The 23,122-nt window shown below is 41.8% G+C and overlaps 2 protein-coding genes across 3 annotated transcripts in view; both read right to left on the bottom strand.

Annotated features, from left to right (window-relative positions):
• LOC309360714 (vomeronasal type-2 receptor 26-like) lies at nt 1-11,384 on the bottom strand. Of its 2 annotated transcripts, XM_081895491.1 has the most exons (6): nt 10,075-11,384; nt 7,628-7,919; nt 6,526-7,335; nt 2,622-2,849; nt 1,511-1,637; nt 1-1,037 (listed from the first exon to the last, which is right to left on the bottom strand). In XM_081895491.1, exons 2-6 carry the CDS (start codon nt 7,892-7,894, stop codon nt 139-141), a joined length of 2,331 nt encoding a protein of 776 aa, XP_081751617.1. In that variant the 5' UTR covers nt 7,895-7,919; nt 10,075-11,384; the 3' UTR covers nt 1-138. The 2 variants fall into 2 exon arrangements, with proteins under 2 accessions (XP_081751617.1, XP_081751616.1); XM_081895490.1 differs by lacking the exon at nt 10,075-11,384 and having other exon boundaries at nt 7,628-8,074.
• A 9,499-nt stretch (nt 11,385-20,883) lies between these two features.
• The window catches only part of LOC309360855 (uncharacterized protein), a 143,993-nt gene continuing 141,754 nt past the window's right edge, over nt 20,884-23,122 (bottom strand). Inside the window, exon 9 of the mRNA XM_081895800.1 lies at nt 20,884-21,517. Within this exon, the coding sequence (XP_081751926.1) occupies nt 21,514-21,517 (4 nt within the window). The 3' untranslated portion in view covers nt 20,884-21,513. The remainder of the gene's footprint in view (nt 21,518-23,122) is intronic.

Genomic DNA, 23,122 nt, shown 5'->3' with positions numbered 1-23,122 from the left:
ACTACATAGAAGTTGGGCTAAGAATGGACATAATCTCTTTCAGAGGTGGAGAAGGAGCAACATGGATGAGTAGCTGTGTTTCCTTTATGCACTTCTGGACATTGGGAACGTGGAATATTTTAAGAATCAGATGTTCCCTTAATTTCTGGTTGTCAGGTGCTCCTTTGTGTTCAGATCAGGCCTCAGCACAATAAGGTAGCACTTGGGAAGGAAGATGCAGCCCAGAAGCCCAGCACTGGAGGCCAACATAGAGAAGATCTGCACGGCCACCATGTACTTGCCCTTGGTGCTCAGGTAGGTGGGCACAAAAGACACCCAAACACTGCAGAAGACCAGCATGCTGAAGGTGATCAGCTTGGCTTCGTTGAAGGAGCCGGGCAGCTTCCTGGCTAGGAAAGCCACCGTGAAGCAGGTGGCAGCCAAGAAGCCCAGGTAGCCGAGGGCAATGTAAAACATGGCCACGGACCCTTCGTTGCATTGCAGGATGATCTCTTCCACCTGGGAGCGCATGTCGGGCTCTGGGAATGGGGGAGAAGAGCCCAGCCAGATGGTGCAGATGAGAACTTGCCCCCCAGAACAGGAGATGACAATGGAGTTGGCCAGACTCTTGCCCAGCCATCTCCTCACCCTGTTCCCGGGCTTTGTGGCCAGAAAGGCCAGCACCACCGTGATGGTCTTTGCCAAGACAGAAGAAACAGCAACTGAGAAGATGATGCTGAAGGCCGTTTGTCGGAGAAGGCAGGTCTCTTTCCTTGGGCGCCCGATGAAGAGGAAGGAGGACAGAAAGGAAAGCAGGAGGGAGACGAGGAGGATGTAGGAGAGGTCCCGGTTGTTGGCTTTGACTATGGGAGTGTCCTTGTATTTAATGAAGATTCCCAACACAATGCTTGCTGTTATAGATAAGAAGAGGGCAACGGAAGCTAACACCATTCCCAAATATTCTTCATAAGCCAGGAAGATAATAATCTTGGGGACACAATGATCTCTGTCCTTGTTTGGATACTGATCTTCTGAGCATTTGGTGCAATGTTCTGCATCTGAGGAAGAGGAAAAAGAGTGGCTGCAGCATCAGTTACATCCCTAATGATCTGTGCTCTTTTACGTTTTGAAAAACTCTGTGGCGGACCTCAGGAAATAAGAATGTTAAAATAGGTAAAGCAACATTGTTTATATTTTTTGTGTTTTTGCTATTAAAAATTTGCTGGTTTACATTACCTGTCCATTATTTTTTATAAATATCAAAATTATTTCCTTTTTGGAAAAAATAAAAAAGGAATGTTTGTGGGAATTCCTCTCACAGCTGCCCACTTTCAACCCCAGAGATTTCTTCCTTATGGCCACTCCTTTCAACTCCCTTCCTGGATGTAATAAAGTTGATTAATCCTATGGATGTTGAGGAAGAATCCACATTCCCCAATGTCTGCAGAAATCTCACAAAAAGTGTGTTAGTCTGGATTACTGCTCTGTGTTTACTCTCTCCAGGAATTCCTTCCCCCTTGGCGTCACCCACCTTCCTGGGCGGAGAAGGTCCCTTCCGCACACCGAGCACAAGCATAGCAGCAAACGGGCTTTTCTTCTAGAACCACCTTGGCATATCCAGGTTGACATCTTTCTGTACACCTGGAACGAGGCACGGCCTAACCAGAAAGACAAGAAGGTTCAACAAAGAGGAACAGTTAGGAGTATTTGTGGGTATGTAATTCACTCATAGAGTGAGTTTAAATGAATCTCTGGACTGCAGCCATTGACCCCTCATCAGGGTCCTTTCAACCCCCTCACTGACCACTGGGGTGACCAGAATATCATGTTCTTCATAATTCGTTCAGGACAACTGAGGTTTGCACCACAGAACTGTTTCTTCTTCTCCGTTTACCTGCTTCCCTGCTTAATAAATCTTCAAAGAAAATGGCAATGGAGTCTGAAATGTGATTTCCCCAAATTTCAGGATTCTGATAATCTCTCAACCACTAATTTAGATAAATTTAATATGACTTTTCCAAATATTGGTTTCCCTCACTCTGTTCTTGAGGCATGCAAGGTTTCCTCTTGTCGCTGATCTACTTCCCTATTTATTTCTAGTTCATGTGCCATTCCTTAACATAAATTTTTTTACAATAGGGTTTGCTTTTTTTAACTTCTCATCCTTCACCAACAGCTGTGCACTTCTCAATTTCTGCACATACAATAGTTTAACGTTTGCAACAAGTGAGCTTACTCCAGAAATTTAAAAAATCCAGCATAAATTAGTAATTATAATTTCTAAAATAAATTACTTTCCATCCTTCTGCATAGTTCACTTTTACTAGGTATTTTCCCTTTTCCCTACGTATTTCCCCTTTCTTCTTATCTACGGAGTCCTTTCTGTCGAAGATTCTGTCCAGAATTTTTTAATTCTCTGTGCGGCTCGGTAATAGATGGTGTCTTCTCTGAGGACCTCTGGGCTCTATCTTTTCTCTGAGCACCCCAAATATCCCTCCTATCTCAGCTGCTGTGGAAAGAAGGAGTGGTGGTTGCAGCTGTTATTGGACAGTCAATACATCATTGATCAACCCGATATAGTCATTTTGCAGCAAAAACATATTCAGGATCTCCTAGCCTCCCCTCTCTGTGATTCCCGCTACCTTGTTGAATTTCTTGGGCCACACAATGGCTTCTGGGTTAATGGTGAACTTTATGCTAGCAGATGTCTCTCTCCTTATATTCCCAATTTTCACAAGAACACAAGACTTATTGGGAAACATCACCCAGTTCATAATATTGAAGTCTCCTGGCAGCTCCCAGTTCTCATCCAAGCACAGCCTGCCTCTGGAAGTATTCAGACACTGGATTTCTCTCAAGAAAGGGTGAAGCTGGAATGACAGGGGGAAAAACCAGCACTGAGAAAGGTTGAAGCCAAGATGGATATCTCAGTCCTACTCACTTCAACCTCTTATGATTTGGGGCCTGCGTGTATCTCATGTAGACTGGAATTCCTATTCAGCCATTTTTATTACTACAGACCCAGCAAGTGCTCCAATTTTCCAGGGATGTCCCTGAATTAGCGACAGTTTTTCATTTGATCCTGGAATTTCCCACTTTTCCTTAGACTGTCCCTTTGTTCATTTGAGAAATGTTGGCGGATGTGGAGTTATCCAACCCGCAAGCCGTCCAATTCTGGATCGGCAACCCAAAAAGATGTGTGGGGTATAAACAGTGATATATTTCTAGCAAAAAAGGTGCCGAAACTCACCAGGAATACCTCCTGCTGTGAATGGCAATGGTATCCACCTGAATGGTGCCAGAACTGAGTTTGAGTGAGTTCCAAGCCCCAGAAAAAAAGCCCAGGGTATCTACAGTAAAATTATCATTATGGAATGGGCTGTCTCTATTTTCTTAAATTCTATGAGGAATTATATAAGAAAGGAAAAGAAGACCCAACCCAAACAGAAAGATACCTAGAGAACTGCCAAGGGAAGATTGTGACAGAAGAAGAAAGACTTCAATTAAATAAACCCATAAATATAGAAGAGATTCAGAATGCGATAAAAAAAATGAAATTGGGAAAGGCGCCAGGACCGGATGGCTTATCGGCTAAATATTATAAAGTTCTAGGAAGCCAACTGTCATCAGCGCTTTGTGACACCATGAATAATATCTTAAGAGGAGGGAAAATACCTGAGTCCTGGAGGGAAGCCTTTATTACGTTAATCCCTAAATCAGAAACAGATAAATTGAACATCAAAAATTATAGGCCAATATCTTTACTAAATAACGATTACAAAATATTTGCTGACATTATGGCAAATAGATTGAAAAAGTGATTAATAAATTTAATCCACAAGGACCAAGCGGGTTTTCTCCCAAATAGGTACTTGAAAGATAACATGAGACACGTCATAAACATAATTGAATATTTGGAGATAAAAAATGGCAGACCTGCGGCATTGATTTTCATAGACACGGAAAAGGCGTTTGATAACGTCTCTTGGCTGTTCCTACTAAAATCTATTGAAAGGGCAGGGATAGAGGGCGAGTTTATGAAAGGAATACAGGCAATATACTCAACCCAATTTGCCAAATTGGTAATAAACAATAATCTCACAAACATATTTAAAATCGAGAAAGGAACAAGGCAGGGATGCCCTCTCTCCCCGCTTTTATTCATCATGGTTTTAGAAGTATTGGCAAATAAAATAAGATCAATGTCAGAGATACAAGGGATTAAGATAGGATTAAAGGAGTATAAATTAAAAGCCTACGTGGATGACCTGATGTTATCCCTGGAAGAGCCGCATGGAAGTATTGGTAAAGCGCTGGAGACACTAGAGGAATACGGTAAATTATCCGGCTTCAAATTGAATAAATTAAAAACAAAAATGCTGGCAAAGAACTTGGGAAACGCTGAAAAAGAAAAATTAGAGAGAGAATATGGAATTAAGGTGGCAAAAAAATTAAAATACTTAGGAATATGGCTTACATCAAAAAATATAAACTTAATTGAAGATAATTATTCGTCAACGTGGAAAGAAATCAAAAAAGACATGGACGTCTGGAACAGAGCTAACCTCTCCTGGCTGGGTAGGATGGAGGCAATAAAAATGAATATACTTCCCAAGATGCTGTTTTTGTTTCAAAATATTCCTGTTATTAGAGGGTCCAAAATATTCAAGGACTGGCAGAAAGCCCTTTCAAGATTCATATGGCAGGGAAGAAGGCCAAGGATCAGATTTAAACTACTTACGGATCGGAAGGAGAGAGGAGGATTCGCAGTCCCCAACTTAAAATTGTACTGTGAAGCTGCCTGTTTCTGTTGGGTTAAGGATTGGATAACCTTGGAGAATACCGATTTATTAGATTTAGAAGGGGCAGATAACAGGTTTGGCTGGCACGCCTACCTCTGGTCAAATAAAGAGAAGGCCCATAAAGGGTTCTCGAGTCATATCATTAGGGGCCCATTGTACGAAGTTTGGGAAAAAAACAAAAAATTGTTAGAATGGAAAACACCCTGGTGGCTGTCCCCAACAGATATCCTAATAATCAAAAAAATAAATATGGAAGAGAAAAGATTGACATATGAAGATTTATTGGTAAGATCTCAAGACAGCTGGAAACTAAGACCATACGAGGAGCTGAAGGGAAAGCTGACGGGCTGGTTACAGTACCATCAGATCAACGCAATATGGACAGAAGATAAAAAAATAGGAATGAACGAAAAGAAGTCCAAATTTCAGATTGAAATAATCGAAAATAAATCCAAGTTATTATCTAAAATGTACAACATATTATTGGAATGGGATACAAAAGACGAAGAAATTAAGGAAGTTATGGTCAAGTGGGCGATAGATCTGGGGCACAACATAGAGTATGAGAAATGGTCAAAATTGTGGAATGAGGGAATAAAATTCACGGCGAGCGCTGCTATTAGAGAAAACTTAGAGAAGATGATATATAGATGGTATATAACACCAGAAAAACTAAGTAGGATGTATAAGACTGGAAATAAGGCCTGCTGGAAATGCAAGACAAAAGAAGGTAATTTTATACATATGTGGTGGGGATGTGAGGAAATGAAAAAAATTTGGAACCAGATATATAGTGAGCTAAAAAAAATATTTAGATACACATTCCCTAAAAAACCAGAGGCCTTTTTACTAGGTATTATTGGAGAAGAAATTAGGAAAGAAGATAAAACTTTATTTCAATATTCAACAGCAGCGGCCAGAATGCTAATCGTTCAAAATTGGAAAAGTACAAACATACCAACGGTGAGGGATTGGCAAACAAAATTATATGACTTTATCGATTTGGCAAGAATGACGCAAAGAATTAGAAACCAAAAAAATGCAAAGTTAAAGGACGATTGGAATAAATTTATGGTCTATATTGAAGGTAACCTCGGAAACCTACCAACTATAGCAGGTCAGTTATAAAACTTTCGATGTATAAACTAATCATCAACACCAGCTGTAAAAACCAAACTATTAAAATTAGAAACCTGAAATCAGTAGGGAAGGAAGTTAGGCGTTCTATGTATTAGTTTTTTTGTTTTCTTGTGGCTTTTCATTTTATCTTTTAGTGCCTTTTTCTTTTTAATTTTCTTTGTTATTGTATTTAGTGAGTAGTTACATTTGTGCTTTTTTCTTTAAATGCACTTGTTTTGTTTTTTCTTTCTTTTGTTTTTCCTGTATGTGTGTGATAAATGAAACTTAATAAAAAGAATTAAAAAAAAAAACCAGTGATATATTTCTAGCAAAAACGGTGTCGAAACTCACCAGGAATACCTCCCGCTGTGAATGGCAACGGTATCCACCTGAATGGTGCCAGAACTGAGTTTGAGTGAGTCCCGACCCCCCAGAAAAAAAAGCCCTGGGTATCTACAGTAAAATTATCGTTATGGAATGGGCTGTCTCTATTTTCAACAGAGAAATGTTGGGTGGTATGCTACTATTACTAATACCAGTACTAACTATGATATTTTACAGGTCTATCCCCAGTCAAGATCAGCATCTGAGGGGATTGCTGTTTGCAAAAAGGGGAAGGAAATACCTGCCACGGCTGTAGCCTTTGGGGTCCCCATTGCTCTCCTTCCTCCACCATCAGCCTCCTCTGGGATCTAGATGAAAGCAAAGCATGCAAGGCCTGAGCCACAGCTTGAACATGGATGTAAGTGCCATAGCTGTCATGAGACAGGGGTCTTTCATGCCCCCCTTGGGGCAATGGATGCAGTTTCTCTTCCTCTCTGCATCTTACCCTGCCTTTCACAGACAACAGATGCTTTGAATATGAACACTGAAACGCTTCATCCAAATAATCCGCAAGATTGGTCTGCAATTTATAGTTGTCACCTTTGCTGCTTCTTATTCTGGTCTGAATTGCAAAGGACAGAGAACCATGGAGGTACTGGAATAAATTTGGAGGGATGTTAAAGCCAGTTCTGATTTCTAGCAAAGCTGTTGTGATCCAGACTTTTGCCCCCATTTCCTTCTCATATGCAATGTTTATTGACAGGAGTAGAATGATGCCCATTACATTGGTTACATAGTAAAAAAATACCCCAACTTGTCTCCATAGGAAAAAAGGTTCCCCAGGCCTGATAAATTGATTTATATCATTTTCTGGTACTCTTTTTGATAAAGCAATGCAGATCCCTTTGCTGAGCATCAGAGGTTTCAGAGCGCTCACAAATCTTTCTCCACTGTCATTGTCTGGAGTGAAGAGGCCAATCCACGTCCATCCAAAATGCAGGAGCAATTCAACAATCCCCTGGTACTGGCTTTCCTCTTTGGGAGTCATCCGGTAGACAAAAGGGAACAGGGTTTTACCTTCGAGAACCTGGGCAGTGAAGCCATAACTGATCTAGCAAGGAAAGCAAAAGATCAGTAATTTATTTTATTTTCATCATAACTGGTATTTAATCATATGTAATGACTGGTATCTAAATCTCTGCTGGCTGAGGCTGAAGGGAGTTTTAGACGGAAACATCTGGAGGTGTCAAGTTGGTGAAGGCTCAGTTTTGAAAAAGGGATGTTGGATCCATAGCTCAGGATTTTCCCTTTTTGAAAAATATCCCCACTTGATCCCTCCAAAGAGAAAATAGAATTTTATGCAGTTGAAATTCTCTTTCCCTCCATGCTCTCCCACTACTTACCTGTGGGATTTTGTAGATGCCTGACAAGGCTGAAATCACTCTTGAGATGAAAGTGTTGCTTCTTTCAAGAACAGCCAGCAGGGGATTCTGTTCTCCACAGTGATAATTGGGAGTATTGCATCCACTGCCTGCAAGCAGCTCTAGCATGGCGTCCGAAGTCATCCCTGCATCTAAATAGTTCTCATAGATGTTGTAGCCCAGGGTGATGTTGGGTAAGAGCCTGAGATCCTGGTTGATCTCTTGGATGGTGAACAGGAAAGACAACATGTACCAGTAGATCCTATCTGCTTCCCTGCAATAAATGAATCCTTTAAAAAGAGTGAAACTGGTGTTCATATTAATGGGGTTGGGGACATTATATGATCCAAAAAGATTAGTATTTATTGATTAATCCTATTGCATTAATATCAAACCATTTACAGCCTAGTATAGAATAAAAATTTGGAGATCTCTGCTCCCTGACCGGAGCTTTGATGCAACAGCACACAGAGCTGTTCAACAGTGGAACGGACTCCCTCCGAAGGTGACCATGTGTCATGGATCCTTCAGGTGAGATTCCTCCGGGTTCCTTCCATCTCTGCAATCTATGATTCTATTCTAACGTGGTTCTATGAGTAAGAAATGAAGGCGCCCCTCAAAATGTGTGATATACTGGGAAGTTGCTGCAAAGGCTGCTTTTCCTGCATTGGTCTTTGGCTTCTTCCAAGGGGCTTGACTATAGGTAGATAAGAGACCATTTTATTGAAGGAGGGGAAGCACCAAATACCTCAGTACACTTTTACTTAGAAATGAGGCCTGGTGGCTTTCAGGTTTGAGTGTGTGGTAAAACCTATAATTTTGCACATGTTTTTCATCAGTGACTCCACCAATGAGGACACCCCCTGGTCTGTATTATTTTATATAATCATTTTATTTGAAGCATATCGTTCCACCCATAAAAATCTATCCATTTTCAAGAGTTTCTTAAAACGCTTCTAATTATTTTTAAAAAGACAGTGACCAAAAGGAAAAAGTGCTGGGATTGGAGGAAGAAACCTTTAATGTAGCCCATGGTGGGCTGTAGGTCTCCTGTGGTATTGTGTCAAGAGAACTGGGCTAAGGTTGTTCACAAATGATCCAAATAGAATAAACAGAAACTAATTTTGGCAGCTTGGAAATTGTTTGAGTTTCATGCCTCCCTCTGGGATAGGAAACAGGTACCTATGGATTCCAAGTGAAGAAATATCAAACATCTCACTACTTAGAAATGAGGCCAGTTGTTTGTGGGTGAAAAAAGGAATAATTCCTTTTCACATTTTAGAGACCTGACTCCACAAACAAGGAAGTCTCCTGATTCATATTTTTTTATTCATCATTTCCCTTAAAGCACATCTTTCCATCTCTTCAGCCACCAAACGTCACCCAGAGGATCTTAAAATTCCATTTGTAAAACTGTAGCATTCCTTAACGACAGTTTCTGAATTTTCCAAATGTAAGAATATTGAATGAAATATTTGAGCCTTGGAAATTGCCTGAGTTTCATGCCATCCTGCAGGTGGGGAAATTCAGTGCATCCTTTTGACTCCTGACCAGATTGATTGGCATCCTTGCATTCTACTAAAAGCAACACAGAATCAAAGGTAGGAGAGTGTTTCACTAAGGAAGACCCAGGGAACATTGAAATAGGAGAGGTTTGTGTGGAAACTTTTACTGGACTCCCCAGCTCCCATCACCCCCAACCAGCAAGACCAATGGTCAGGGCAGGGTAGACCTGCAACATCAGCCCTTTGCTCCCCAGCCCTGAGAAAGGGGCTCTTTCCTTGATAAATAGGAACCATTTAAAGGACTGGAGGACCATGAAACCATCTGCATATAAATACATACACTTCATTCCTGGTGAAGGGTGTCTGAGAAAAGTTGTATGGAGTGTTCCTATAAAAGTGTTTTGGAGATATGATCCCACTGATGAGAAAGTTTCCAGGCTGGTAGTAATTGCGAGGATCCGTTTCATCCCTGACCAGATTCAAGGGGCACTTCGCCTTGTGGTTCCCGCAGACTCCAAAGGGCATCATGAGCAGCAGAAGCAGCAACAGAAGCAGCAGGGATCTCATTCTGGCTCTGCCTCCTCCTCCTCTTACCTGCCAAGGAGGCAAAGCAGAAGAACCCAAAGACTCTTTCAAGGCCAGACTGGGTGGGCTTTCCCAATCTGGGTGGTTTTCATCTCTACCTTCAGAGCTAGGAAGCACAAGGCAGGCACACCCCTCTTTCGCCAGCTCTGCATCTTCACTCAGTCTGTCTCCAACACAGGAAAAATTCTCTGCACCAACTTTTTCTTTCCCAGACACAGCGCACTTAATATTGTCATGCTTCTTTCCGAGGCTCATGCAATCTCCCGAATTATCTCCTGAGCTTTCAGAAGATGAGATGACTATAATTATGATTATTCCAAGTGGAATAAGGTACATCACAAAAACTTTCTGGAGTCTTGAATGGCTTAAGCGGCAGGTGCAGAGCTGGAGATAAACATGCTTGATTCTAGCCGTTCCCTTCTGATGAAACTGGTGTAATATGATGAAATGTATAAACTCAGAGGACAAAATGATGGATTGTTTTTTTACGATCTTTATCTACTCATTAAGAAATACACAAAACAAACGTATTGTTCTGTAATGAAATAAACACTTTACACAAAAAGAAAATAGAAAATAGAAAAGGGGGGAAAGAAGAGAAAGCATATTGAGAAATAGAAAAAATAGAAAGTTAAATGAAGAATCATACCAAAGACATACAGTTTTTTAAGAACTACAAGCCATCAGCGACATTATTATAAACATATATTTCCATCAAGAAGTCATTTTATCTCCACCTTATCAATTTCTCCTTGCTACTCTTACTTTTCTTATTTATGTCTAATCTCTGGTTCTATTCCCTGATTTGTTAATGACTTCCTTCTACCTCTATACGGTTCCTAATTCCTCATTTCTTAAAATTTCTGTGTCTGTTCTTATTCTACAAAAGACCATTCTCTTAACTCTGTAGAATTTAGTCTATGCTCCACCAAGAGTAATCATGGGAAATATATTTCATCTTTTAAAAAACATCCCATTCTTTTTCCTGAATGATTTCTCATTCTCTTAGTTTTGCTAATTCCAGATATTCTCATAGCTTTAAATGCCATTCTTCTTTTGTCGGTACATTACTCTTCTAATATTTTGCTACAAGAATCCAAGTAGCCATAGTAGCAGAAAGAAAAAACTCTCTTATTAGCCTATGGGATGTTTGTTGTGAAAATACCCAATAAAATAATTCTGTTTTTTAAGGAAATGTGTATTTTAACATTTTCTTGAATTCGTCATATATCGTGTCACAAAATACTTTAATTTTTGGACACATCCACCACATGTGGAAAAGGTTTCCATTTTCATGCTGGCACCTCCAACATTTACTGCTTTTTGTTATTAATCTTTGCTAATTTTGATGGAATCAAATACCACCTGTATACCATCTTCATAAAATTTTCTTTAATCAGGTAGCATGCTGTGAATTTCATATCGTTTTTCCACAGGCTTTCCCATTTCTCTAATTCTGTAGGGTAGCCGAAATCCTGGGCCCATTTACCATCACATCTTTAACTTGTTCGTCTTTTAAATTCCAATCCAATAATAACCTGTACATTTCAGAGAGGTTTTCTTTTTACTATTTAGTAGAGGTTCACTTTCGAAATCTGATAATATAGTGTTAATTCCATTCCTATTTTTATCTGCCTTAAAAATTTTGTGTAGTTTGAAAGATAAAGTGCGAGACTGGCTTCATTACCATCAGATAATGGAGGCTTTTAAACTGGATAGGAAAATTGGCTTCCAGATGGAAAAATCAAAACTGGAAATAGAATTGTTAGATCCTAAAACTAAGAATTTGTCAAGGATGTATAACTTGCTGTTGAAATGGAATACCCAAGATCAAATGGTGAAGTCTGCTATGATTAAATGGGCACAAGATGTTGGCCATAACATTATGTTTGCTGACTGGGAACAGTTGTGGACCACAGGTATGAAATTTACGGCATGTAATGCCTTTAGAGAGAACATAATGAAAATGATATACAGGTGGTACATAACCCCAGTCAAGCTTGCAAAAAATTATCATTTGCCCGATAATACATGTTGGAAATGTAAAGAGACTGAAGGCACATTCTTTCATCTTTGGTGGATGTGCCCAAAGATTAAGGCTTTCTGGGAAATGATCTATAATGAAATGAAAAAGGTATTTAAATATACCTTCCTTAAGAAACCAGAGGCCTTTCTCCTGGGCATGGTCGGCCAATTGGTGCTAAAGAAAGACAGAACATTTTTTATGTATGCAACAACAGCAGCAAGAATACTCATTGCACAGTACTGGAAGACACAAGATCTACCCACCTTGGAAGAATGGCAGATGAAGGTGATAGACTATATGGGACTGGCAGAAATGACTGGCAGAATCCGAGACCAGGGAGAAGAGTCGGTGGAAGAAGACTGGAAGAAATTTAAAGACTACCTGCAGAGGCATTGTAAAATTAATGGATATTAAAATGATGTTGGACAGAAAATAAGTGGTTATCAGCTGTAATGTAAAGGTTGAGAAATAAGTTATAATAAGTTATAATAAGGATTTGCTGAGTTAACAATTTGAAATGGAATACAAAAGGGGGAGGTGAGAGGAGGTCTGGGAAACAAGGTAATGGAAATAAGTAATGGAAATTGTATTTGTTTTAATCGTTTTTTAATTTTGTATTTCTGTATTTTTGTTATCTTTTGTGTCTTTTCTTGTCTTTGTATTAATTTGGAAAGCTTAATAAATATTTTATAAAAAAAAAAAAATTGTTTAGTTGATGGTATTGTAGCCAGGTCATACCCGTTTGCTTAAGTATATAATCTTTTTTCAGTTAAGTTGATTACAGTGGTACCTGGGTTACATACGCTTCAGGTTACAGACTCCGCTAACCCAGAAATAGTACCTCAGGTTAAGAACTTTGTTTCAGAATGAGAACAGAAATCGGGGGGCGACAGTGGGAGGCCCCATTAGCTAAAGTGGTGTCTCAGGTTAAGAACAGTTTCAGGTTAAGAATGGACCACCAGAACGAATTAAGTACGTAACTAGAGGTACCACTGTATTTTCTTCTTCCAGTAATTCTTTATATGTTTGCCAGTTAGATTCCATATTTTTCCTTTTGACTGCCATTGCCTCCATTGGTGAGAGTCACCAGGGGGTTTTGGACTCCAACAAATTTTCATTTCTTTCCCAAACCTCATAAATTGCTTTCCTAATAATGTGATTAAGGGATCCTTTGTGTATTCTAACCTTATTCTAACCTAAATAGCCGTGCCAGCCCACTATGTTGTCCCATCCTTCAATATCTAATAATTTAGCATTCTTTAGAGTTATCCAACCTTTGATCCAAACTAGGCATGATGCTTCATAATATAATCTAAGATCAGGAAGTGCAAAACCTCCCCTATCCTTTGAGTCTGTTAACAATTTAAATTTAATCCTAGGCTTCTTACCTTCCAGATAAACCTAGTGTAATGGGAAAAGGAGGCTGCTCGTGCGTAAGCATTTAAGCCCTCCAAGCTTTACCATCAGTTCCTAAACTTTCCCAGTCCGCGGAGCCATGGGTGCATGGCTACCTCAATCGCTGGCAGAATCCGTCAGTGGGCGCTTCCGGAATTTACGCTAACATAAGAGTTCTTTGACGGAAACTCTCCTTCTGGATTCTCTGCGTGACAGTTTCCTCCGCGGAGTGGGCGTCCCCAGCGGAGGTCCTGAGCCCTCCCCGCTGTTCTCACTGGAAACATCTTGGAGCCATTCCTCCGATTGAGTTTCTGCAGGAACTCTCCCTCTCCCCCTACTGGTACCTTCCTCAGCATCCGAGGCTCTCCTAGCCTCCTTGAGCCCTTCCACCACCTGACTCTCCGATGGCAGTTCCCTGACACCTAGCTAGATCTTTTTTGCCAATCTTTGAAGCAGTTGAGCCCACTTATAATTGGGACGGGTTGAAACAAAAACATCTTCGGTAGCATGACCATTTTGATTGTAGAGATCCTTCTCCATAATGACAATTTTAATCGGCTCCAAACTTCTAGTTCTTCTTTTATCTCTTTCCAGACTCTTACATAATTATCCTTATAGAGATTTATATTTTTCATTGTAATCCAAATTCCTAAATATTTGGCTTTATTTGTTATTTTTAACCCCGTCCTCTCTTCTAACTCTACCTTCTCCTTTTCTTCCAAATTTTTCACTAGTAATTTTGTTTTTTTCCTTATTTAATTTAAAGCCTGGTAGCTGTCCGAATTCATTCATTTTAGATAATGTTTCTAATATGCTTTTTAGAGGATTTTCTGTTGTAATTATCAGATCACCAGCAAAGGCCTTCACTTTATATACTCTTTCCCCCAATTTTATTCCTTCTATTTTTGGATCATCCCTTATTGCTTTTAGATGTATTTCTAGGACTGTGATAAATAACAGTGGCGATAATGGGCAACCTTGTCTTGTGCCCTTTGAGATGTTAAATAATTCTGATACTTTGTTATTTATAATCAACCTTGCTTTTTGTGTTTTATATATTGCTTGAATTCCACAACTCATTTTTCCTCCTAGATTCATTTTCTCCATAGTTTTTTGCACAAATTTCCAAGATACACTATCAAAGGCCTTTTTGGCATCCACTAGCATCAGAACTGCCTTTTTATCCAGCCTCATCTTTAGGTATTCCAAAATGTCTATTAATAGCCTTGTGTTATTCTCTATTTGTCTCCCTGGTAGAAAACCAGTTTGATCTCATACCAATATCTTCTTTAATCTATTAGCCATAATAGATTAAAGCCATAAAACTCTTGCACATAATTTGTAATCCGAATCTAGCAAAGAAATTGGTCTATAATTTTTGGTTTTGGTCAAATCAGATCCTTGTTTCGGTAATAAAGTTATGAGGGCCTCCTGCCAGGATTCTGCAACTTTCTCTTCTTCTAAGATCTTATTCATAATGCTTTCTAATATGGGTAAAATAATTTCTTCTAATTTCTTCTAATACATTAATGAAATTCCATCTGGACCAGGTGCTTTTCCCATTTTGGATTTGGCAATTCCTTCCCGTAATTCAGTAATAGTTATCGGGGCATTTAGTTGCTCATATTCTTCTTCTGTTATTGTAGGTCAACTATTACGAGTAAGGAATTCTTCCATTTTGCCCTCATCATTTTCTTCCATTTTATATAGATCTTTATAGTAAATTACAAAACATTCTTTAATTTTTCCTGGTTCATTAATTGTGCCCCCTTTATCTGTAATTTTCCCTATTATTTTGTCCCGTTGTCCTTTTTTAAATAACCATGCTAGTAGCTTACCGGGTTTATTAGCAGATTCAAAGGATTTTTGTTCAAGCCATCCGATTTTATTTTCTACCTCTTTATGTGAGATAATCGAAGCCTTTATTTATTTGAATAAATATTGTAATATTAAAGATATGTAACCAATTGAAAGAATCAATTAGGCCTAGGATTAAATTGGGATTAAATTTATAAATAAGAAAATGCACGATAAGGAAAGTGATGTAATATGATTATGACTGTGATTTGGTTTTTTAGAAATATTGATATTGGAAACTGCTACAGATAATTACTAAGAAATTCAGAGGGAAGAGACTCGAGGAAGTCAAATACTATGTTTATGAAGATGGATGGTACTTAATTGTAATTAATTAAGTGGCATTATGCTGTATTGTATATTTTTATTTTTTCCCCTTTTTTCTATCTTTTTTCCATTTTATCTTTTGTTTGTTTTTGATACTGTTATCTTTTGAAGGGAAATTCTGTTCCTGCACATAACTGCGGCATTATGGGAATTCTTGCTTCTTTTCTCTGGCATTCTGGGAAGTCTCACGAACCTGTTCCAAACACCAAGACATTCCCTCCTTGCTCAGTTCATTTTAAGTTCATGATGACCTGTTCTCAATGCATAGCTGACCACATCTACGGAACTCGATTGTTATATTCTTTCATGTTATGATCAATCATTAGTAATTGTTTTAGTCATGCTATACCAATCTTTAGTTATAATTTAATTAGGAGGTTTCATGCCTGTCTGGTTCCAACCTCGTTTCCCAGCCTTTAATCTACTGGTGATTAATGTTCATATGTAATTCCCACCTTGTACTTATGTTAACCAATCAGCAACAAGTTGCTTTGTGTTTGTAGCAACCAATCAGCCACAAGCACACCTGTGGCAATGTTTGTAATAATCAATAAAAGAGAGTTCCCGGGGCTTACCCCGGCAGACGCCTCTCGTGACACCTACTACTCGTCTCCCCTGATTTTCATTCCTACATCTGGTGACCCCGACGTGTTTGTTTTTGTTACTGTTAATTCTCTTGTATTATGCTTATTTACTGAGAATAATAAATATTATTTTGGGGGGGGGGGAGATAATCGAAGCCTGGACTTGTAGTGTCTATGCCATGGCTACTGCCAGCCCAAGCTGAGAAAAGAGGGTCTTCTTTTTTGCTCTAAAGAGATATGGCAACCCTACTCCACTGTCCGTTTTATGCAGTCATCAAATGTTTGAGCCCCGTGCTGAAGGAGAGATTCAATTGTTCTGATTCCCACAGTTTCCTTTTTACTGAATAGCTGTGGGCATGAGAATATGGAGAAAGTAGAAGAATACCTGAGAAAAGCCATTAAACTACATGGGCAAAAGACTTGAATGGTACTTTCTAACCTTACTAGGCCTGTCAAGTTTTATCTCAAAGCATCTCCTCCTGTGAACAGGTGTCAATTGTATGTGTCGATTTACATATTCCTGTCCTCCCTGCATGCCAATAAAGATTGATTGATTGATTGAATTCTTACTGGGTAAAAGGATCTGTGTATTGCTGCTATTTTACTATCTTAATAGACCCAACTTCCATATCATTTGTTGGCCGTTATTTAGAAATTGCCTTGGTCCTGAAGGCAGCATTCCTGGGCGACCCATTTGATACTCCTGCTCTCATTTTCACTTGCGAGTATGGATTTGGGCCTCAGCTCTGGGGATTCCCCTGAGCTTAGCAGTCCAAATAGGTGTCCTGTTTTGCCAAGACAAAACACGTGATGTACAGACCCTCCAAATGCCCCTATTTTCCAGGGACCATCCCGGATTTAACTCCGCATCTGCTGTTTGAGCCACTCAAGGCTCCCAGAAGTTATCAAGGTGAGACTTCTTCCACTTCCAATTATCGAAATCATAGTGATTTTCTCTTCCAGAAGCTCAAGAGATATTTCTGGAGATTGCCTAATCACCAGGCGCAACAACAGTGTGATGTTGTTAATTGCACAGTGGCTGGAAAAGAACTTTGGTGCAGAGAATATTTCCTGTGCCAGAAACCGACAGATTTCTCCGAGATTTGGTGCAGGTGAAAGGCTGATGTGCTTAACACATTGCCCAGATTGGGAAAGCCACTGCAGCTTTCGTCTTGCATGAGTATTTCAATTACAGTGGTGCCTCGCTAGACGAAAATAATTCGTTCCGCGATTCTCTTCGTCTAGTGGTTTTTTCGTCTTGCGAAGCAAGCCCATTGACAGCTTAGCAGATTAGCGCTACAGCTGTCAAGCGGCTTCCAGCGATCAGCTGTTAAGTATGTGTCGCTGATCAGCGATCTTAGCGGCTTAAGAAAAGGGCGGAAAAACCCCGCGGGGGGACGCAAGATTTTATCGTCTTGCGAAGCAACCCCATAGGGAAATTCATTTTGCGAAGCGCCTCCAAAACGGAAAACCCTTTCGTCTAGCGGGTTTTCCGTCTTGCGAGGCGTTCGCCTTGCGGGGCACCACTGTATTCTGCTTGGCTGGCTCAGGGCATCAGAGGAGCCACGGGGGAAGAGGAGGTGGAGCCAGAATGAAACCTTTGCTGTTTCTCTGGCTATTTCGGCTGCTAAAGATGCCCCATGGACTCTGTGGGAACCAGAAGGCAAAATACCCCTTGAATCTGATCAGGGATGAAACAGATGTACAAAATTACTACCAGCCTGGAGATTTTCTTATTAGTGGGATCATATCTCCAAAACAGGGACGCGGGTGGCGCTGTGGGTTAAACCACAGAGCCTAGGACTTGCTGATCAGAAGGTCAGCGGTTCGAATCCCCGCAATGACGGGGTGAGCTCTCGTTCCTCGGACCCTGCTCCTGCCAACCTAGCAGTTCAAAAGCAAAAGCTTGTTAAAGTTCAAGTAGATAAATAGGTACCGCTCTGGTGGGAAGGTAAACGGCGTTTCCGTACGCTGCTCTGGTTCGCCAGAAGCGGCTTAGTCCTGCTGGCCACATGACCCGGAAGCTGTACGCCGGCTCCCTCGGCCAGTAAAGCGAGATGAGCGCCGCAACCCCAGAGTCGGCCATGACGGGACCTAATGGTCAGGGGTCCCTTTACCTTTATCTCCAAAACATTTGCACAAGCAAGTTCTATATGTCTGTACACAGACACCCTTCCCCAAGACTGAGATGTAAATAATCATCCACACATACCCTCCAACATTTCCCCGATGAAAATAGGGACGTCCGATTCCATAATAATAACTTTATTATTTATACCTCACCCATCTGACTGGGTTGCCCCAGCCACTCTGGGTGGCTTCCAGCAGAGATAAAAGCAGAAGAAAGCATTAAACATTAAGAAAACTTCCCTGTACAGGGCTGCCTTCAGGCATCTTGGGGGTCGGATAACAGCATACCCTCCAACATTTCTCTGATGCAAAGAGGGCCATCCTGAGCACGCCTCACAATATTGTTATGAAGATGGAAAGAGAAAGGGAGAAGCATGGTCGTTAGTTGAAGCTCAATGGAGGAAGTTGGTACATCAATGAAAGAAATATAGGATAAAATGATAAGAAACGAAGTGTCGAGGGTCAAGGTAAAGAGGTATCTCTTCAGCATCCAGCAGCAATTATACAATAAAGACGACAGCATAGAGCCCCTCAGCTATGCCCTAAATCACAAGGCTGCTCTGGTGAACAAAAGTGAGAGAAAACCTGCACACCACATAAACAACTTTAAAAAGTAATGAACAAACTATTCTTGCCCCTCTTTCCCTGTTACACATTATCATCTCATGATCTCCCCCACATCAGCATAGATTTTCAAAATATAGTTGTACACAGCTGGTTCTGGATGTAAGGGATGCTGAAGAAACTCATCTGCAGATGCAGAACATTGCACCAAATACCCAAACAAGGACAGGGACCAATGTGTCCCCAAGATTACCGTGTTTTTCGCACCATAGGGCGCACCGGACCATAGGGCGCACCCAGTTTTTTGGGGGGGAAATAAAGGGGGGAAAATTATTTTTCCCCCCAGCCCCCAAACAGGCAAGTCTCCACAAGCCGTGGGAGCGCTCCCGCTGCTTGCGGAGAGGTCCGTGAAGCCTGGACGCACTGAGCTCAGTGCGCGCAGGCTTCAGCATGCAGGCAACTCTCCGCAAGCAGCAGGAGCCCAGCGCTGTCCCCCGAGTTTGCGGGGCTGGCGACGGGGAGGAGCAGGCTTCTCCCCCCACCAGCCTTCTAGCCAAGTCGGGGGACAGCGGGATGGCACGCTGCGCCTCTCTCGCTGTCTCTCGAGTTTGTGGGGCTGGCGATGGGGAGGAGCAGGCTTCTCCCCGTCGCCAGCCTTCTAGCCAAGTCAGGGGACAGCGGGAAGGGCGCGCTGTGCCTCTCCCGCTGTCTCTCGAGTTTGTGGGGCTGGCGATGGGGAGGAGCAGGCTTCTCCCCGTCGCCAGCCTTCTAGCCAAGTCGGGGGACAGCGGGAAGGGCGCGCTGCGCCTCTCCCGCTGTCCCCCGAGTTTGCGGGGCTGGCGACGGGGAGGAGCAGGCTTCTCCCCCCGCCAGCCTTCTAACCAAGTTGGGGGACAGCGGGATGGCGGCGTTCCGCCTCCCTGCTGTCCCCCGAGCTTGTGGGGCTGGTGGTGGGGCTCTCCTGAAGCCTGGAGAGCGAAAGGGATAGGTGCGCACCGACCCCTCTCGCTCTCCAGGCTTCAGCGAAAGCCTGCATTCGCACCATAGGACACACACACATTTCCCCTTCATTTTTGGAGGGGAAAAAGTGCGTCCTATGGTGCAAAAAATACAGTACCACCTTCTGGGGTTATGAAGAACATTTGGGAATCATTTTAGCTTCCATTGCCCTCTTCTTGTCCTTAACAGCAGGCATTGTGTTGGGAATCTTCATTAAATACAAGGACACTCCCATAGTCAAAGCCAACAACTGGAACCTCGTCTACATTCTCCATTGATAGAAATGCTTTGTAAGCCACTGATAAAGCATTTGTATTAATTAGCCAAGATTACATCCTACTTAAACTTTCATCACTCCATACAAGTTGAAAGCTGACTAAACTCTCAGTCTTATAGCATTTCAACCTGTTGCATTCCAATGAAAGGTGCTATATAAATTTAATAAATAAAGGTCCTGAGAAAGCTGACTTGTTTGTTTGTTTGATGAATCTATATACAGCCCTATACGCAGAGGTCTCAAGGCGGGTCACAGAACAAAATTAATATATAAAACCAGAAGATATATGATCAAAATAAAAACAACAACCCAATAACACCCCAAAAAAGAACCACATTTTAAATGAATCATAGAATCATAGAGTTGGAAGAGACCACAAGGGCCATCAAGTCCAACCCCCTGCCAAGCAGGAAACACCATCAGAGCACTCCTGACATATGGTTGTCAAGCCTCTGCTTAAAGACCTCCAAAGAAGGAGACTCCGCCACACTCCTTGGCAGCAAATTTCACTGTCGAACAGCTCTTACTGTCAGGAAGTTCTTCCTAATGTTGAGGTGGAATCTTTTTTCTTGTAGTTTGGATCCATTGCTCCGTGTCCGCTTCTCTGGAGCAGCAGAAAACAACCTTTCCCCCTCCTCTATGTGACATCCTTTTATATATTTGAACATGGCTATCATATCACCCCTTAACCTCCTCTTCTCCAGGCTAAACATGCCCAGCTCCCTTAGCCGTTCCTCATAAGGCAACGTTTGCAGGCCTTTGACCATTTTGGTTGCCCTCCTCTGGACACGTTCCAGTTTGTCAGTGTCCTTCTTGAGCTGTGGTGCCCAGAACTGGACACAGTACTCCAAAGGATGGGCAAAGGATGTCAATCAAATCAACCAAAAAGGAATGTTTTTGCCTGGTGCCTAAAGGTGTATAATGAAGGCGCCAGGCGAACTTCCCTGGGGAGAGCATTCCACAGATGGGGGGAGCTACTGCAGAGAAGGCCCTGTTCCCATGTTTCCACCCTCCGAACCTCTCAAGGAGGGGGCACACGGAGAAGGGCCTCAGAAGATGATCTCAGGGTCCGGGTAGGATCATATGGAAAGAGGCGGTCCTTGAGGTATGGCGGTCCCGAGCCATTTAAGGCTTTCTAGGTCAAAGCCAGCACTTTGAATGGGGCCCAGAAATGAATTGGTAGCCAGTGCAGTCGGACCAGGATCAGGGTATTGTGTACTAGCTGAAGTTTCCGAACAGTCTTCAGAAGCAGCCCTACGTATAACGCATTGCAGTAATCTAACCTTGAGATTACCAGAGCATGGACAACAGTAGTTAGGCTATCCCTGTCCAGATAGGGGCGTAGCTGGGCCACCAACCAAAGCTGATGGAAGGCACTCAGGGCCACTGAGGCCACCTGAGCCTCGAGCAACAGCAAAGGATCTAGGTGTACCCACAAGCTATGAGCCTGCTCCTTCAGAGGAAGCGTAGCCCCATCAAGAGCAGGCGACCTCACACCCATCTGGTCTAGGGAACCACCCACTAACAGTGCCCCAGTCTTATCTGGACTGAGCTTCATTTGGTTGGCTCTCATCCAGTCCATTACCAAGGCAAGACACTGGTCCAGCACTCCCACTGCCTCACCTGCAGATGTGAAGGAGAAATGGAGCTGAGTGTCATCAGCATAATTCTGACAACATACTCCAAACCTCCAGATAACCCCACCCAGCGATTTCATGTAGATGTTAAACAATGTGGGGGATAGGACTGAGCCCTGCGGAACCCCACATTCAAGGTTCCCAGCGCTGAAAAGCATTCCCCAAGAAACACCGTCTGGGAATGACCATCCAAGTAGGACTGGAACCACCACCACCAACTGGTGTGCGGCCACATGCTCCAAACCTTGCTCAGCAAAGGGAGATAAGCAACAGTTATTTCACTAATCAAGTGGTGCATGGATTTTAGGAAATAGATTAGATAGATAGATAGATAGATAGATGATAGATAGATAGATAGATAGATAGATAGATAGATAGATAGATAGATAGCTTGATAAAGAATAACAAAGCTGCTAGAATGCTAGCCTGGCTTCTGCGCAGATAATTTGTTTATGAGTAGAGAAGCTTCTGCTCAAAGACGAGGAGCAAGTTGGCTCCATCTGCAACAGAAGGTCTCCTTCCTCAGAAAATGTCAAAGGGGAAGGGAGAGCCTAAGGCTCAGAGCAAAGTTTCTCCCCTCATCCAACCCCAGAGAGCCTCCCTCTGTTGGAGAAGCTTTTCAAAAAGGGGGTGGAAATTCACTTGAAGTGGCTTCAAAACCACCAACATGCTACTTCCCTTCAGGGAGAGAACCAGAAGGGATTGGCAGGAATCAAATCCACCTAACCCCCCCCCGTCTCGCAAACTATTGTTGCTCAGAACAACATCAACTCTATGCTGATGATGCTGTGATTCTATCCTTCTCAAGAATTGGCCTCAGGAGAGCATTAAAAAAAATTGTTTCATACTGTAAAACCAATTTCCTTACTATAAATCAATCTAAATCAAAAGTACTAATTTTTTCAAAAAGTCAGAAATCCTATAAGTGGCAATTAGATGGGAAACCTATTGAACAGGTCTATAAATTTCAATACCTGGGAGTTATTCTCCAATATAATCTGGGTCGGAAGGCGCATATTGCATATATTTTAAACAAGGCCAAGGCCCTATTCTTTGCACTTTTGCGCTTTTTCTTTTCGGACGGGGCTCTTCATGTTCCATCTGCCCTGAAAGTATTCAAAGCTAAAGTAATTGCAGCATTGGCATATGCTGTTCCTTTATGGGGGACCGCAGTAAACTTGATGCCCTTGGAGGTAATCCAAAATCAATTTCTAAGACGACTGCTAAAACTTCCATAGTGCGTTAGTAACGCAGCTATTCGCCTAGAATTAAAAACTACATCTTTAGAAAATACTCTCTGGAGGCGCAGCCTTTGCTACTGGTTGTCCTTAAGGCATAGGCTCCTGAATCTGTATCTGATCCAATGCCTTTGGAGAGATGATTTTCCCGTCCTATGGGCAAAAGAGATCCATTCTAAAGTAGTGACCTATGGATTATCTCCATCAGAATTATTGGAACTGGACCTAGCCACAGCAAAAAAAATCCTCACTCAAAAACTTGAGGAGATTGACCTACAACAAAGCACCATTTTGGGTAGTGGCACTTGCTCACCATTAAATCTTGGCATAGTGCCCTCTCAGCAGATACCATC

The sequence above is a fragment of the Podarcis melisellensis genome, assembly GCF_964234715.1.
Source record: "Podarcis melisellensis genome assembly, chromosome: 18".
NCBI lineage: Eukaryota > Metazoa > Chordata > Lepidosauria > Squamata > Lacertidae > Podarcis > Podarcis melisellensis.
Note: the sequence above shows the minus strand (reverse complement) of the source record. Positions and strands in the feature narration are given on the sequence as shown.